At 63.3% G+C, this 17,466-nt stretch overlaps 5 protein-coding genes across 5 annotated transcripts; all 5 read left to right on the forward strand.

The window, feature by feature from the left end:
- Nucleotides 1-212: 212 nt before the first annotated feature.
- Nucleotides 213-1,595, forward strand: LMJF_12_0140 (conserved hypothetical protein; the record flags this gene model as incomplete). Its single annotated transcript, XM_001681567.1, has 1 exon — nucleotides 213-1,595. The coding sequence occupies one exon, from the start codon at nucleotides 213-215 to the stop codon at nucleotides 1,593-1,595; it is 1,383 nt and encodes a 460-aa protein (XP_001681619.1).
- Nucleotides 1,596-3,982: 2,387 nt separating this feature from the next.
- On the forward strand, nucleotides 3,983-7,060 carry LMJF_12_0150 (putative leucine-rich repeat protein; the record flags this gene model as incomplete). Its single annotated transcript, XM_001681568.1, has 1 exon — nucleotides 3,983-7,060. One exon carries the CDS (start codon nucleotides 3,983-3,985, stop codon nucleotides 7,058-7,060), a length of 3,078 nt encoding a protein of 1,025 aa, XP_001681620.1.
- Nucleotides 7,061-7,948: 888 nt separating this feature from the next.
- Nucleotides 7,949-10,417, forward strand: ALG9 (Asparagine-linked glycosylation protein 9; the record flags this gene model as incomplete). The annotated part of the gene is made up of 1 exon (XM_001681569.1): nucleotides 7,949-10,417. The coding sequence occupies one exon, from the start codon at nucleotides 7,949-7,951 to the stop codon at nucleotides 10,415-10,417; it is 2,469 nt and encodes an 822-aa protein (XP_001681621.1).
- A 1,675-nt stretch (nucleotides 10,418-12,092) lies between these two features.
- Nucleotides 12,093-13,295, forward strand: LMJF_12_0170 (hypothetical protein; the record flags this gene model as incomplete). The annotated part of the gene is made up of 1 exon (XM_001681570.1): nucleotides 12,093-13,295. One exon carries the CDS (start codon nucleotides 12,093-12,095, stop codon nucleotides 13,293-13,295), a length of 1,203 nt encoding a protein of 400 aa, XP_001681622.1.
- A 682-nt stretch (nucleotides 13,296-13,977) lies between these two features.
- LMJF_12_0180 (conserved hypothetical protein) lies at nucleotides 13,978-16,707 on the forward strand (the record flags this gene model as incomplete). Its single annotated transcript, XM_001681571.1, has 1 exon — nucleotides 13,978-16,707. The coding sequence occupies one exon, from the start codon at nucleotides 13,978-13,980 to the stop codon at nucleotides 16,705-16,707; it is 2,730 nt and encodes a 909-aa protein (XP_001681623.1).
- Nucleotides 16,708-17,466: the final 759 nt, after the last annotated feature.

Genomic DNA, 17,466 nt, shown 5'->3' on the forward strand with positions numbered 1-17,466 from the left:
CTGTCTCCGTGTTTGGGGTCGGCACACGCACACACACACACACAAGCGGCTATATGGGTGCCGACACATACTTGCAATCGGGGTGACAGCCAGGGCTCTACTCGTCTGCAGGTGCTCTCTGGCTGTCTCTCTGGGCACCGAGACAGTGCATCTTTTCTTTCTCTCTCGTAGACACACACACACACACACACACGCGCGCGCATACAACAAGTATGAGCTACAGTACGCTGGCGTTGTGCACATGCGTCCTCTATGCCCCTCACGCCGTCTTGTGCGGGCTGGGGCTTCTCTGGCAGCCCATGCTGGTGGTAATGAGCATCCTCGCTGCCTTTATTGCCTTTCTGCCACTTGTGATGACGGGACTGGTATTTCAGGCGCTGCGCTGGGCAGGTGTTGCGGACGTCGCCACGGCCGCGTGGGTGGTGGTAATTCACTTCATAGGACAGAATGCCTCGCGAGTTGGAACGCTGCACGTGTGCTTGCGTCTGCAGCGACTAGGGTGGCAACACGGCTGGCTTTTAGTGCGTAGTCGGTTTCCTTTAGTCCCCCTGAGCATCGCCGTCGGCGCCGGCTTCGCTGCAGCGTCGCTTCTCGTGGGTAGCGGCGCCCTTCTTGCGGAGGCGTTGGAGGTTGGAAGGGCTTTGACTGGCAGTGGGAGAGCCTCATCCACCTCGACTGTCGCTGCGCAGGGGATTGACTTTCACGCTTCCAGCGGCAACTGCGCGCGACTTTCTCGGCTTCTGCAGTCGTGCTTTCAGCAGACATTCTTCAGCTGCGGGCAGGTGGCGTGGACGGTGATGATGGGGCAGGCGTACGCTGCCCTGTGGCCTCAGGATGTGGCGGAGAACTTGCGGAAACACACAGCGCGTGCGAATGGCGCCGACGAAACCGCGACTCTCGGCGCTGTGACGACAACGTGGGCTGAGGAGGGTGACAGCGCACCTATGCCGCATGCGCCGAGGGCAGAGGAGTCCGTACGGGAGGACACCTGTGAGCTCCTGCTGGTGGATGAGGTAGTTGTGCCGGTTGCTGGAGACGACGAGCCGGAAACTGCGGTCCACAGCGTGAGACGTGAGCACGCATCGACCGCTGCGCGGCCGATACCGCGCGAGGAGGCGGAGGCAAGCCAGCGCGTGGCCTACAGTGCTATTTGCTTTGAAAGGAGCGGTGCGGGTGCGGTGGCTGGCGTGGCCCCGTCAGCGGGGTCATCCATAAGTGAAGCGACGCGATCTTCCACCTCAGCGAAGCGTCAGGACATGTCATCGTCGCCATCGTCGTCCGCCGAGGTGGCTGGGTGGCTTGTAGCCGACTCCGTATTCGCGCAGCGGCTGCCTGCTGCGGTCCTCACCGGCGTGGCAGCATTGGTCCTTCATATGGTGTTTGCATTGCTGCCTGTGGCGGCGATGGCAGCGGACTCCGCGTCTGCGCAGAGCAAGGAAACCTCCTCATCAGTCAGGCGCTCGGAAGGGTGCCTCGTTAACACATCTCTGCAGTGCGTCGTGACGATGGTGTCGGTGTTGTGGGGACTGTGCATTGTGGAGTTGGAACGCCACCCTTTCACCTACGCGCTTCTCTCATCATACCCAGGCTCGTGAGTGTGCCGACGCGGGTCACGGGTACCAGGGGTTGGCAATGTGTGTGTGTGTGTGTGTGTGTGTGTATCTGCCTCCTCCTCCTCTTTTTGGTTGCATGTGGCGTTGCCGAGTGGGTTCGGAGTAGTATGAGTGCTGCAATTCGTTCTGGTCTCCTCACCGCCTCCCCCCACCCCACCTCGCTCCGACGCTTCCGCATTATCACGCTTGTCGTTCGCTACACTGCTTCGATACTGTTGGGTGTGCGCCTGCTGAAGGTCTTCCTCCATGGCGTTGTGTACAGATCATGCTCCTTTATGGCTCTGTGTTATGCATAAGTTGCAAAATCGAAGACAGCGCGCCGCCGCCCTGACCTCGTGGCAGGCGATACTTTCACTGCCTTGTGCAGAGTGCATATTTCGATGACTCGTAGCGCGAGGGGGCTGTGTGCAGATACTTCTGGCCGACGTTGGGTGAAGCGCCCGACCGACCCTCTGCCCATGTGCGCATCCCTTCGCCCGTTGCCGTGTTATGCGGCGTGGAACTCCTGTGTGTGAGAGGGAGAGGAGTGGGGCCGTCACCGCCCACGTCCATCGTTCATCTTCACGAACTCCTTCCTGTTTTCCCGGCTCCTCATGCTTTTGTGCCGGCGCTTGCATAACCTGCGCTTGAGCAGCAGACCGCAGCTCTGGACACCGCGTTGGCGACGTAGACGACCTCGCAAAGGCTGCGAGTGCATTGTCTGTAAAAACAGTTCACAAGAGGCTTTACGGCGTGCACACACGCACGACGCGGACAACCTCCACCGTCATTGTTTCCGAAGTCGAAGGCGAGGGCCGCGCCACCTCTACCCCGCCTCCTGTCCTTGTGGGTGTATGCAGCGTGCAGCGACCCCCTCTCCCTCTCACACGCAGACGCAGGCAGAGTGGTCTTCGCACTCGTCGCTGTGCTTCACAGTGCCGACAGCGCTACGTCCGCTTTCTGCCCACCCCCGACTCGCATCACGTTGCCCGTGTCGCTATATTGTTCGACCTCGCTTGCTGAAGGTGTGACTGCGCGGCGGCGGCTGTGGGGCGAGCACGAGCTCACGAGAACGGAAGACGTCATCGGGCAGCGGCAGCAACGGACGACGACGGCAGGCACGAAACGAGCGCTGCCACCTCGCCCCACGGCCGTTGGTCCGCTGCGTCTGCTGTCGTTGCACGTATCCGCAACGGCTGGCCGCCGCGCTGGCCTCCTGCGTAGGTTCTTTGCTACTACTGTGTGCAATCGCGTTGACACTGCCAGAGAGCAAACCCTCAGCTCTGGAAGAAATCGAGCTGTATACTCACGTAGTCTACTGCAGGTCTCTGAAAGACGCTTGTGAACGCACGCTGCGGTAGGGGCCCAGAGGAGAGTCCTCTCCGTGACGTTGTCGAGCACGAAGCGTGAGAGGCGGCCCACAGACGCACTCCGCGCGTCGCTGCCCGCTGCGCAGAAGTGGCTGAGGCGTTTTTCAAGGCCTCTTTTGGTGCCAAAGGCCGCAGGGGGAAGCGTATGGGGGGCGGGGGGCCTCAATGAGAAGAAAAGTGGCCGGGGGCGCTGTGCCCAAGGCGCAGGAGGAGGGCGTGGCTGTCTCTGCCGCCGTGCCAGCAGCACCGCGGCCGTCGATCAACAAGCGGAGCAGCCTCACTCGCCAGAGCAAGGCTGGCGGTGCTCTCACAGGTGAGCGGAAGGGCACCGCACCACCGCTGTCGGCGAGGCTCTACGAGGGCCCCTGCGCAGAGGCGCTCGACCGGCGCAACAGTTCGACGGCGTCTCCCCACTCACGGACGTCGAAGGCGTCGCATGCGCGTCCGGCCAGCTCCGTGCTGCCGGGCCGGAAGACCGCTGCTGCAGCAATGAGGCAGCCACCCCCGCCCCTCAGCGCAGCAGCACAGCCGTCGGGCAACGCTGCCGCCGTGGAGGGGGCAGTGGTGTGCTCAACGGCTGAGCCATTCACGGGCCCGTCTGCGGTCGGTTGTGCTGTGTTCAGTGAAGCAGTCGAAAGCCGCGTGAGCACCACCTGCCCTGCCGTACGACTCTCCAGCGCCGGTGCTTTCGAAAAGTCTCCAGCGGCGGCTGCGGCGCCAGTGAGACATGCTGAGGTGTTGTGTGTCACGCTGCCGGAAATGCCCCTCCCGCAAACACCGCAAGCGGTATCTGCTGCCGGTGGTGGACGGCTGGAGCTGCGCATGCGAGGGCTGGTGGCACTTCCCTGCCTACACGTGCCCGTAGCATCGAAGCCACCGTCGCCGGATGCGAGGCACAAGCCGACCACGTCGTCGTCGTCGTCCGTTCACGGCAGCGGCGATGTCGCGGCAGGGCGTTTGCACGCCGTCAGCTTTCGGCAGAACGCCATCAGCAGCCTCCTTACGCAGTCGGCGCGCACCATGTCGACCTCGCAAGCCTCACTCGTCGCGCCTCGCAGCTCCCCTCTGCAATGCTACGCACATGTGTCCTTCCTCGACCTCACGCACAACGCGCTTACATCGATTGCCGGGATCGATGCCCTGCGGTGCCTGCGCTCGCTGCGCCTCGCGTTCAACAGACTGACTTCGCTGGCGCCGCTCTGGGCGTCGCCGTCCGTAGCGCAGCTCGACGTGCTCGATGTGAGCTCGAATGCGCTGACGGAGCTGCTCTCCGCAGAGGATGTGCACGCCTTGAAAGGGCACCAGATTCGCATCGTCACGCACCCCACGCAGGCGCACAGCACCGCCCACGGGTGCCCCAACGCCAAGCGGGGCGTGTACAAAACAATGCGGCTGCGGGTTCTGTACGCATCCGACAACCAATTTTGCGAGGTGCCGAGTGCGATCTACACCTTCACGCAGCTGACGGATCTGCGACTGAGCAAGAACGTAATCGAGAGTGTGCCGGACGGCTTTCCGGTGCGGGCATGTCTGCCGAAGCTGACGCGTTTAGATTTGAGCATGAACAAGCTCCCCGCTGCCATAGTCGAGGCCGTGACAACGCGCGCCGAAGAGGCGGCTGAGTCTCCGCTCCATCGTCGCCGTGCTTCGGCGCACCGTTCTCGCGGTGACACCGACCCCTCGGCGGGCGCAAAGACTGCCGCCCTTTCTTCGTCCGTCTCGAGTGCATTTAAGGCCGGGGACGGTGCCTCATCGGAGGAGGCAGGAAGGGACGCTGTGCACGGCGCCGAATGCAGTCACGATATCCAGTCGCGTGTGGCAGGCGGAGTCAACGAAAATGGCCGAGCGGCTGCGGAGGAGGGTGATGGCGTTTCAGCGGTCAATGGCTCGGGGCAGCGCCGCTCATCGTCCTCGGCGGCAAAGGTGGCCGATGACGCGGAGTCGAACGGAAGCCGAGGCACTCTGCTCCAGGTGAAGGAAGATGCGGCAGTCTCACCTCGGCCGCCGACCAAAACGCGTCATGAGAGCGCCTCGGCCACAGCGTCCAGTCCGTCCAAGCGGAAGGCGACCGCCTCTCTGCCGCCCACGACGCCCGCCATCGCTACCGTATCCGCTCAGAAGTCGCAGCAGCAAGACGCCGTTCAATGCGTAGCGGAGAATGTCTACAGTATAGATCTCAGTCTGTGGGCTGCGGTGGTGCGTCGGCGGCTTGAGGAGGTGCTGCAGAGATTGTCTGACAGCGACGCGAGTGGCGCAACGGGAGCGGCGTCAACGTGCTCCATGCACGAGCTGCTGGTGTCCCTCTCCGACACCCTCGGCGGAAACAACGGCGGCGGTGGTGCGACTGCGCTGCCGCGCTATCGACGCCGTCCGGCGGCCACGGCCCGCACGATGGCGGCCTTTCTGCAGTGTCTGCCGTCGTGCTCCCTCTCCTACAGCGAAGAGGCCCAAGGGCGTTGCCCGCCTCTTCTGCTGCTCACCGGCATATCCGCTGCCGTGGCGGCAGACGAGAGCGAGCTGCTCCTCTACGAGGTGTTGGCCCTTCACATTGTGCACAACTGCCTGTGCACCGCAAAGAGTGCCCCCGGTGGAGTGAGCCCGCCGTACGCAGCATCCACGGCCTCCACTGTGGCGCTGAATGCGGCTGAACTGATATTGCAGCAAGCGTGCAAATACGAGAACAGCAGCGAGCCACTCCACCGCACCGAAGCGCCGGCGGCCGATCGCGCGAGCGGCGGTGAACTGCCTCCGCTACGGCCAGGTAGCCCAGGAGGCGGTCGAGGGGGCGGCACTTCGCGGCAGCTGAATTTCGCTGTGCCGCTGCAAGCCGTTCACGTAATTGCTTGCACAGGCGCTGCAGCCACCCCTCACAGCTCCACGTCGGCCTTGTGGGCGTATCTCACCTGGCGGCAGCGCTGGGAGGCTGCCGTGTCTCGCCGCCGGTTCCCGAACAAGAGCGACTACGTCTGTGAGCTTGGGAAGCAGGCCGCGGATGAGCCTGCGCCGCACTCGCTTTCGTCTAACACGCCGTCACCGACGGCGGAAGCGAATGGCAGCGACACTCACGCGGCCCCGCATTGTGCGGCAGCGGTGCCCCTTTATCCCTTCGCTGCAAACTCTCCCGTCCCACGCACACGGGAAGGGGGCGTTCTGCACGAGTACAGACCCGCGTCGTACTGCGCCGTGCCGCCTGCGTGGGAACTTCTCTACGATCTTCTTCTCCGCCCATCCGCGCCGGAAAAGACAGCGCTGAAGCGGCCGCACGTACCTGCCGTGCCGCCACTGTTGGCCGGGGTGGGCAGTCGCGTGCAACACTTGCGTGGCACACCCGTGTCTCTCGCATGCGCGCTGCTCTGCGCCGTTGACTATTCGGGCTGTGCTGGGGCATCGACCATGTGTGCGTCTCCGACATTGCCGGTGCTGCGCTGGCCAACGCCGGGCACTGGAGGCCCTACCGCTAGCGGCGCTAGCAACGGCACTTCCGCGATCACCGCGTTCCACGCCCCGTGTGAGGGCGTCATTCGCCGCGCTCTCCAGTGGCGCCAACACAGCCAGCAGCTGTGGAGTAATGTGGAGAGGGAAGCCGACATTGTCGCCGCGGAGCAGGTGACGTCGTGCAGCATGCCGCTGTACAGCGCCGAGGAAGTACTCCAGAGCCAGCAGGCGGCTGTTGCGGCACTGATTTCTCCGGATGCGCATGATAGTTGCCTGCGCTGCGAGGTGTCCGGGGAGGAGGGCGTCTCAGAGGAGGCGCCTCAGACACAGTTGGGCAGCCTTGCTTCGGCGAAGCCGCTATCGCAACTGCGTCGCTCTGACTCAAGCGCTGCGGCATCCTGCTCCGCAGAGACATGTGAAAGCGAGACGGCCACCGCCACAGACAGAATCATGTGGTGCTGCGAAAGTGAAGGGAGCAGCAGACCCGCAGTGGCGGCTGGTGCTAATGGCGGGTGCACTCCAGCTGCTGCAGCGGATGCGGTGGGCAGCGAGGCAGATGGGCTAGGCGGCGTTGAAGAACAAGACGCCGCCGACGCAGTCGCGAGACTCGACGCGGCGCCCAATGGCAATGCAGCAACGGCAACGGCAGCGCAGAGCCTTTAATGGCCCGCAGAGGGTGCCCCGGTGGCTCTGTGAGAGCTGACGAGTGTGCGTCAGTGTAAGTTAGTTGTTATCAGTAACCTAAGCACGAACGCATGGGTGTCTGTGTGTTTTATCCACAATCGAAGTCAGCGCAAGCATCGGCTCTTGTGTGCGGGTGTTTGGGAGTCAGTGGCGTGGCTTGTCGTGACCCGCCGTCTGCATGCCACCGGTGCCTCAGCTGTCTGAGAGTTCGTGGAAGGGCAGACCTTCACATTGATTTCAAGAAGCAAATCTTCCGGCAGGCGGTGCGCGGAAGTGACTTGATGTATCGTCGTGTTCGTCCGTGCACCTCAATCATGAGCGGGTCGCGTCTTCTGGTACGGTGTCCCGACAACCTGTGTGTCGGCGATGTGTCTCGCGCGCGCGCCTGTGTGGGCATGCACGCAGAACTGTCCGGGCACCCGCTCCGTGCGGCGTCGCCGTCAGTAGGCATCCCCTGCGTTTTTCATCCCTCGCCTCGCCCTCTCCTCTCCTCGCCTTCTCTCACGCGACAGACGAAGTGGCAGCTGCTCTGGTGCTTACGCCCCCACCCCACAGCACACGGTGAGGAGCACGTGCCCCGTGCGGTACACGACGTTCACTGTCCTTCCAAAGCCCCTCACACCCGCACTTCTCCTGCCTTTTGTGTTCTTGAGGCGTCATTGGCGACGGCGTGGGTGCAAGGTCGCGCCTGCTCGAGAGAACGATCGCGGGGCTAGCGCAGAGAGGCCGAAAGGTTGAGGGGCGCTTATCGTCTGCACCGCCACCATTCCCCCACCCCGTGCATGAGCAGGCACACACACACACACACACACACACGCATTGCCTTTTCTCTTCCTGCGGTGTCAAGCGCCCGCGACTACCTGCGCCATGCATCAGCGGATCACGTGCTATCTAAAGATGGCGGCGGCGTTTCTGCTGCTGTCTCTGACGCACTATTTTGCGTCCAGCTTCCTGCCCATCTCAGACTGCGACGAGACGTTCAACTTCATTGAGCCCATCCACTACCTCCTCTACGGCTCTGGCAAGCAGACATGGGAGGTGTGCTCGCGGTTCGCGCTGCGTTCCTGGCTTTTCTTGTGGATTCACGCGTGGCCAGTTGTCCTCATCCGCGGCGCCGCCAGCCTTTCCAGCGTCCGCGTGTACTTCTACCTTCGTATGCTGAACGGCTGTGCCGCCGCCCTGGCAGAGCTCTTCTTTGTGTGCAGCGTGTGGTTCACTTTATCGGGCAAGGCGGCAGCGGTGGCGCTGCTGCTGCTGTTAGCCAACTACCCCATCCAACACGCAGCCGTGAGCGTCTTGCCAACGAGCTTCGCGATGATGTGCAACTTTGTGGTACTCGGGAGCTGGCTGCGCACGCAGTCGTGGACGTCTTCGTCCGCCTTGCTATCGCGCGTTGGGGACAGACCAACGCAGAATACCATGCCGGCGGCCGCGGCGGGCACTGCCCAGCTGTCGATGATGGTGCCGCCATCGCCGTCGTCGGCGCCAACACTGCACAGCTCCTCGGCTTCACCGCCGTCTGCCCCACCGCGGCACCTCTGCTGGTTCATCGGCGCTGCCCTCTGCTTCAGTGTGCTCGCGGTGGTGACGGGGTGGCCGTTTGCCGCCCTCATCTCCGCTCTTGTCGGTCTCGATCTCCTCCTACGCTTCCCTGTGCGCACGCTCGCCTGCACGCTCGGCTCTCTTCTCGTAGCGTGCGCGGCTGTTTTTGTGGCGGATGTGCGGTACTACTGTCGCTGGACGCTGAGCAGCTGGAACGTTGTCATGTACAACGGCTTCGGCGGCTCCGGACGCGGGCCGGAGCTGTTCGGCGTCGAGCCCATCTTCTTCTTTTGGAAGAACCTGATGCTGAACTTCCACCTCATGTTCGTGGTGGTCCTGCTGGCGCCTGTGGTCCTCCTATGCGCACCGCGGCGAGAGCTAGCCGCCACGTCGGCGCTCTCCGACGCGGTGGGCGGGGGAAGGCCACCTGGCGACGGCTCTGCAGAAGGGCCGAGCGATAGCGCTGTATCCCCCACGTACTCACTCGTCCGCTCGCGGCGGCGGACGTCGGGCACGCACCGCGATGCAGCGGGGCTTCACTCCTCGCCACTCGCCAATCGGCACCCTCGTGGGCCGCTGCCTGCGGCAACGACAGCGGCGGTCGGGTCACGCCTCTCTCGCGAGCGGGAGTTGCTCCACATAATGCCCTTCTTCGTGTGGTTCCTCTTCTGGATGAGCATCGCGCACAAGGAGGAGCGCTTCATGTCGCCCGCCTACCCGTTCATGTTGCTGGCGGCGACAAGGACTTTGTGTCTCATGTTCTTTCCTGACGCAGCCGACGATCAACCGAACTCGGCAGCGGCAACGCCAAAACGCGAGAAGATCACTCCTGACGTGGTGGCGGTACCCACGGCGGACGCACAGGGCACCGCCCTCACTTGTCAGCCGCCGCGCCGTCCTTCTGTGCCACTACAAGGGTGCCCCTCGCCCGCCTTCCTGGGGTGGCGCCACCTTGCTGGGCTGGCCTTCTTTTTGGCCTTCTTCCTCCTCTCCTGCTCGCGGGCGATGGCGGTCTACTTCTTCTACAGCGGGCCGGAGCGCATGTTTTACGACTGGTACCCTCTGCTGCAGGCGGAGGCGCAGCGGGCGTGGGAGGCGAAGCGTCAGGCAGTGCGTGGGGGAGCGTCACCGTCATCGCTGCCGCCGGGCACGACGGCACAACAGACGCAGGAGCTGCGCGCCTACTACACCGTGTGCCTCGGGCGAGAGTGGTATCGCTTCCCCTCGTCCTTCTTCATCGATCATCGCTATGCTCGCTACCAGTTTCTGGATACACCCTACTTCCATGGAATGCTGCCCATGTCCTTTGTGACACCGCCACCTGGTCAGGAGAGCGGGTTTTTGCGAGCGCCATCGAGCGAGGCTGCGACTGCGACGGGACCGTCACCGTCAAAGTCATCGTCCACGGTCGACCGCAGCTCGTGCTCCTGCGGAGCCCCCAGTGTCAACGACTGGAACGAGGAGATTCCAGAGCAGTACGTGCGCTACCCTTCAGAACAGTGCGATGTCATCTTCGACAGCCTGCCGCCTCCCACGCGTGTAGGGGCGGCACATCACTCAAACGAACGGAAGCGTCTCCAACTCGATACCGTGTTCACCCGCTCGCTGCTGAACATCAGCTCCTTACAGGCTGTGCGGCGAGCCGACGGGAAGACGTGCTGCGCGGTGAAGGACGCGTACGCCGTTCTGGACGTCGACTTGACGCCGCTCTGGTGCCGTGTCTTGTACTACCCCTTTGGTGTAACGAGGCGCTGCGCGGTGTGGCGGCCACTTGTGATGAACGCAAAACCGTGACTCCCCTCTTCTCCTGCGGCGGTGCGCGCTTACGTGTGAGCGTGTCTGTGTGTGTGTTCCTCTGCTGCACATGAGGCGTAGGTCATATACGGAGTCTGGTGTTATGCCCCCCCCCTCTCCCTCAACGGGTGGCTGCCGTCACAACGCACAGCCCGCGTCCATAAGCCCCCACAGACACAGTGTGAGTGTTGGAGGCGGAGTGGGCGCGACGCAGAGGGCGCACACAGTCATCCGTCGGCAACGCGTGCGTGCGTGCGTGCGTGCCAAGCCACAGCAGCACCGCAAGACAGAGAAACAGAGAGAGGGAAGGACGAGCAGATATTGCTGCGGCTCACGCAGCGTGTGCATGCTACCGCGGAGCAAGCCCATAACTGCGCGCACGCACGCCCACCGCCCACCACCGGCGTCTGTCGCGCGGGTGGTAGCGAGATGCCAGTCCCGCGTTTGAGAGTGGTGTGGCCACATCTGTAATCCATGCAGTGCGCGTCGAGGCCTCCGGCCGTTGCCGCCGACTCGGCAAGTCTGTCAACTGTATCGTGGCGCACCCATGCGCAAGAGCCACCGACAAGCTGAAGTGAGAGGCGCACGCGATGGGCCCGTGTCGCCAGCTGCACGTGCCCCGATGCGTCGGCACTGGGTCGACCTCCACCGCTGTAGGGCCCGTGCTGTGCGCCATGCGCAGGGAGAGCGAGTCCGTCAGAACAGCGACACTCGCTCGTGTGTGGCTGCGTTCGCACAGGTCTCCTCAGCAGGTGCAGCCTCTTGTCCGTATACCCATGAGTACGCCGTAGAGCATCGCGGCTGCTTCTGATTCGATGGCTGTGTCTCCTGCACTCTCTGCTCGCAGCCCGACAGGGAGTGATACACAGACCCACACGCGACCGCTGCGCATGGAGGGAGGCGTGTGCGCGCGAATCTTCGAAGGGTGACGATGCCAGCACACCCGCGTGAGAGCCGCTGAAGTGTCGTGATGGCTCTGTGGTACGGCGTACACGCCTCCCGCGCGACATGCGCAGGGTCGCCTCCTCGCGTGCGTGCGGAGAGACGCAGGCGAGTATCTTGGCTGAGCGCGATAAACGAGAAACTCGACTCGGCCTGTGCAAGCGCGCCGTGCGCCCCTACGAAGGGCACACACCAACTCGAAAATGCTGGCGGCTAACAGCTGCCGCTCCTCTACCATGTTTCTGCACACGCGAATTCTCATCATCGCGTGCACTGCTTCCTCACAGCTATGTCGTGATACGTGCGTGCTGGTGTGTGTACCGGTGGATCAGGAGCGCTGGAGGCGTGCGCAGCAACCGCACGCCAGTTCGCCCTCCCGCCCCACCGGCGGCTCACAGCCCTCTCCTTTCTCACCTTGAGTGTCGTGACATCCTTAACCACTAATGCTATCCATCTCTCCATCTGGTTTCCCCTCGCGGCCATCACCTCCGCCCGTCTCCATCCGGCTCATCTACGCTCCCAGGGCCACTGTCGCCCAAGAGCGTTAGGGTATACTCACTCGTTACTGCACTTTATAATACGAGCGTCGTCGCGAGCCTTCGCATCGTCGGCCTTCGAGGAGCCCAGTAGTAGTCATCGCGGCGCCCTCACCCCCTCCCGTGTGGCGGCAGCACGCATCATACAGGCGTGGGTGCGCAGACGACGAGAGCAGCAATACGCACATCGCCTGCTCATGTACCTCCACGTGATGAAGGTTGCCTGCACTCCCGACGAGCGACATTGCGAGAATAGCGTGAACCCGTCCTCCTCGAGCACCTTGCCGTCAGCGACGACCTCGTCGTCTTGCCCTGTCGAGCATGGTGTGCCAGATGAGGAAAGCCGCTTCACACGACTGTACGAGGCTGCTGTGGAGAACGAGTCTGCACTGCGAGTGGGGAACTACACACGGCGACTCCTTTTCGATGAGTTCTGCGCCACCAGCGATGCGACTCGACAGGCTTCGCAACCAACGTGTCGCATGCTGCGACAGCGACACCCAGCTCTGCGTTCGTTGTCGCTAAGCGTCGAAGGCATGCATTCTGCCGGGGCCGATCGTACTTCGGCCACTCAGCTCCCCGCAGACTCGACAATGTCAGCGGCAGAGAGCCTACAGGCCTATCTCAGCCCGGCGCTCTCCGCGTGGCGGTGTGCGTCACAGGAGCCGTTCGCCTCCAGCGCGCAGGTAGCAGCAGCGGCACCCCTGCCCACCAGCGCCGTGGCGAGCGACGTGAGACCACGATCCCCGCTTCCCCTGCACATAGATGAGAGCGACGCACCAGTGGATGAGGGTGCGCATGGTGAAGGGCTGGAGGCTCTGTACATGGACGTGTTCGACCAGGAAGGGCCAGCGAATAATCACGAGGTCGCTGTGAACGCCGCGTACACCAGAGAAAGGGAGGCTGCGGACAGGGCTGCACTTCTCAGTGCGCAGCAGGCCACCATGGCAGGATGCCCCTGCGGTTTCACAGCGCGTGGCAGTACTCCGTCGGCAGATGTGTCACTGAGCAACGCGTCTTCGTTGCTGCCAGAGGAAGATGACATCAGTCTTGTGCTGCAGCCTGTCCTCGGCGGTGTTGCACAGAGGCGAGGTCGCGGCATTCGGGTGCACCTGGAGTCGGAGCCGTCGGTGACAACGAGCTCCTCCATGGTCGATGCGTCATTTCTGCAAGCTGGAAGGGAGACGACAACACTCACGTGTGCCGTGTGCGAGCTGAGCGGCGTCGTCGGGGACCCGCACCGCACGTGTATTGACGCGGTGGAACTGCAGGAAGAAGACGAACTGCACCCCTGTGGCACATGCGGCGCACTGGTGCACAGCTACTGCGCCTGCCCAGGTACCACTGCTGACACCCACTACTGCTGCAACCCCTGCTGCCCGGGCGGTGGCACGGTGTGAGCATCCACTCAATGCCACGTGGAAGCGAGTAGAGAGATCGGCAGAGCGAAGAGACGCAGTGCGGCACGGGTTGTTGACTCGCCGCTGCGTGTGCGCCCCCTGTTTTGATCCACAAACTGGTGCGTGTGGGAGGTTCGATGTACATTATAACGCGCTGGATGAAAGGGGGTGGAGATAGAGGAAAGTGCTACGTGAAGAGATGAGGCACGCGGCGCGACGCACAGTGTGCAGCCGCTCCTTGGTGCACGAAAAGATGAAGCAATGACGAAGACGACGAGTTGTACGTCTCTGCGCTCGTGTGCGGCGCTACTCCCTGAGCACCCCCCCCCCCTCTCTCTGTTGCCCAGCGTCGACTGAGCCGCTGCCGTTGATGTGCACAGCACCTTGCACCTCTCGTGTCCATCATTCTTCTCCGCACCCTTTTCCTTCCCCTATTCGGCTCACACGCCGTGCCTCCACTGGCGGGTAACGTGTGCTTCGCGTGTGCTCGATGCACCTGCGCCGCGCGTTGAGTGGTTTAGACAGAGAGCGAACGGCGCCGTTGGCAAGACATAGAGACGCCGCGCGCCCACACACACGCACAGGGACCGCCATCATTGGACATGGAAGCCTGACCCTTCTCTGTTGTCTCTCCTGTTGCCTTGCTGCAGATTAGTGGCCACCGTGTGCGAAAAAAAAAAAGATGTCCGACGTGCTCGGGTACCTCAACGGGGTGCTGCACCGCGTTTCGGCGACGTTCATGCCGACTGAGATGGACGACGTCGCCTCATTCTTGCGCGGGGATGCGTGGGTGGTCGCAACGGCGGCTTCCGCGTCGGCTCAGCAGACAGCACAGACATTTTCCACAGCAGCGACCGACTTGTCGTGTGGGGTCGCAAGGCCGACTACGGTTAGTTACCCTCTTGGTGCTACACGCTGGGGTCGCTTCATCCCGCTCGGTATTGCAGGCACCACACTCGTCTCCGCCGCCACCTCTGGAAGCCGCGCGGTGCTGCTCGACTTCTTCGAGAGCAACGGATTCGAGCAGGTGTTCACCGTGAGTCTCGTGCCGACCGAGCAGCAGCAGCAGCAGCAGTCGCACGTGCGTCTGGCGGCACCGGGGACGATGGAAGGTGCAGGTAGCTCTGGGGACACCGCCCTCTCTCGCGATGGTCACTGTCACGCGGACCTCTGGCGCACCCAACGGCGTTTTTCCTTCTCGCCCAGCGACACTGGCGACACGACCGCCTCTCGTAAGCGGGCTCGGTCCAATGCAGCCTCGTCTGTGGCCATCGACATGTCGCTGGACAGTCGCTATAGCACTGCGGCGGAGGCAGCGCGCCACGCGTGCATGGCTGCTGCGCGTCGCTGGTTCGAGGGGGTCGAGGAGAGGGCTCTGCTGGACGCCGATGAGCCGAGAGAGGGCGGAGATGGAGGTGCGCGGCGCAACCACAAAACGCGTCTTCGGCGCCTGCTTTTAATAGTGCGGTGCTGTACAGACAACCGTGTGGCGTTCTCCACCCGTGGTGGCGCCACCGGCGCTGCGCAGGTGTCATCGTCGGGCACAGGCCGCCGGCACCGCCGTGGGAAAGACCCTCTATACCTGCTGCTCCATGACCTCGCAGCTCTCACGACATTATACGAGGTGCGGCTGGCTCCCACGTGCTGCGCGGCGCGGCCTGCGGTGCTGTTGCTCCCAGAAGACGACAGTTACGGCGGCTCGATGCTGAGGCAGCAGCTCCGAGAGGAAGTGGGACACCGGTACTGGGTTGAGCTGTTCCTGCAGTCGGACGGCGCATCGAGTGGCGTCCCCGCGCGCCATGGTGAAGCTGGCGCGGCGGACGCTGGCCGAGGAGCACGGAAAGGTGACGGGTGGAGAACAACGCTGATCGGCTGCAGCAGCGGTGCGAGTGGCGCGCCTGGTGGGTTGGGTAGCGTCTTGCGACAGCGGCAACACGAGCAGGCCGAGACGCCGCTCGAACGGGGCTGCCGCCTAGCGGCACAGTGGGGTGTTCTGGACCTGTCAGCGGCAATGCGAAGCGCGCAGCAGAGCACGGGAGGTGAGGCGCTCAGGTGCTCGGCAGCGAGCGCATTTGCTTCGGTGGGCGTTCCTGCTGGTGGTAGTGCTTCGGGGCACGCGCCGTCATCCAGTGCAAGTGGCCCTCGACCTACGGGGCCCATGTCTGCTCAGCAACGGGAGGAGGGACTGCGCCGCCACGCGTCATGTTTTTTCCTGCGCCCCAGCAACGCACCACTGTGTGTCTTCTTGATGGAGGCACTGCGCCGGTTTCCGGTGCTTGTTCGCCCACCTGTGTTGCAGCACTGGCAGTCCACCTGGACTGCACGTCACTCCTTGATGGACGTGTTGCTCGTCTTCCACACCGCCCTCTGCCCCTTCGTGCTGTCCTCCTCCTCTGTCGGGGTTACCGCCGCTTGTCAGGCGCCGCCTCCGCCGTCGTGGATGAGGGGTGGAACGCCTTTTCCGGCCTCCACGATGCTGCAGGACACCACGGACCTCCTGGATGCCTTGCTGTGCGCCGCCTTCGCTCTCGCTGAGGAGCGCGATGCCGCGCAGCCGCTGTCTGTCAACGACTTCGTCATCGAGCAAGCAACCCTGTTCCTTCTGCTTTACGAGGCGCTTGTGCATCAACGCGAGGGTCGACTGCGCCGTATCCCCGGCGTGGTGCGCGTCCTCCTCGGGCTCTCGGACCGGTGTGCTAGTGCCGCAGCGAAGAGCTGCGCCGTTGACGAGGCTGCCGCATGTTTGCCGCGTGGTGGAGCCACGACGGACGAGAAGGTTCATCATGCAGTGCGCCATCTCCTTCCGTTTGCGCCGCTGAACCTCTTCTACGAGCGAGTCGCGCAGCTGGGGGCCGCCTCACGAAAGGGGCATGACAGCCGGCGTGAGGTGCAGCCGTACCCGATGAACTCGATCGCGCTGCCCATCCGCCGCATGTCTCTTGCGCCGCAACTGCAGCACAGCACGTTGCTTGCGCTGTTACCGCTCGGTGAGTCGGTGTGGGAGCTGCAGGGGGTGGCGGCGCGCGTGTGGCGGGAGGAGCTCCCCGCGCGCTGGCAGCGTGTCGTCGAAGCCGTGGGCACGCGTGACGACCACCCAAGAGCACACCCCTCCTCTGCAGCGCTGCGGGGGACCAATGACGACGCCGGCGCCTCTGCACCCACTCAACTCAGTGCAGGGAACTTCTATCATCCTCTCGTACCACACGCTGTTCGAGTGCTGTACCTCCTCACCGCACACGCCCTGCGCGCGCCGACCGAAGCGGCGAAGCAAGTGCCGCTTGTGCAGCTGCAGATGATCTGCCAGCTGTCTGACGAGCAGCTGCTCCTCGTGCTCAAGGAGCTGCAGGTCGCGGGGCTGGCGAGTACAAATCTCAAAACAAAGTCAGCGCGAACGCTGCTGGACACGGTGTGACAAACAGCGAAAAGGCGGAGCGCGAGAGAGTGGGGCGGTGCTGCGTTGGACGCAGGAGAGGACCGTTACGCGCCAGCTCGCACCTCTTCCTTCTCCTCCCCCCACCTCCGCATTCGCTGGAGCCTCTACCGCAGAGTTTTCGGTGTGCGCTACGGCGCCCTTTGCGGACAGGAACGCACCACCACAAAGTCAACGGCACGGCGGAAAGACCTGCGGAGTAGGGGAAGGAGGCGGTGTTGGAGTGCTGTGGGTGATGGCGCGACACCGCCCACCTATAGCAGCAGCCCAGGCAGGTCCCGTACGGCACCTCTGTTCGCGAAAGGTGCAGCATACGGGCGTCTGAGTGTGTGTGTGTGTGTGTGTGTGTGTGTGTGTGTGCGTGTGTGTGTGTGCGTGTGTGTGTGTGCGTGTGTGTGTGGCTCTATGCAGCGGCATCACTGCTGAGGTTGTCGCTGTCGTTCCTCCCCGCTCATTGTCTTCTCTCTCTCTCTCCCTCTATACACGTGTTAAGCAGGAAAAGACAAACCCAGTTGGGCTCGCGCTATCGGATGCACAGCTGTCGACGGTTGTAGCTGTTCCCGTCTCTGGAGTTACGTGAGCGTTGTCGGAAGGCACGCCTGCGGCAGCGTGCTTCACCCCCCCCCCCTCGCCTCCTGCGACTCCATGTTCTTCGCTCCATGAGCTACTCCTAACGGCCTGCCCATGCCCACGGCTTTGCCTCGCCTTCCGTTCCACTCATGTCTCCAACATGCTTTTTCC

Source organism: Leishmania major, chromosome 12, assembly GCF_000002725.2.
Source record: "Leishmania major strain Friedlin complete genome, chromosome 12".
Classification (NCBI taxonomy): domain Eukaryota; phylum Euglenozoa; class Kinetoplastea; order Trypanosomatida; family Trypanosomatidae; genus Leishmania; species Leishmania major.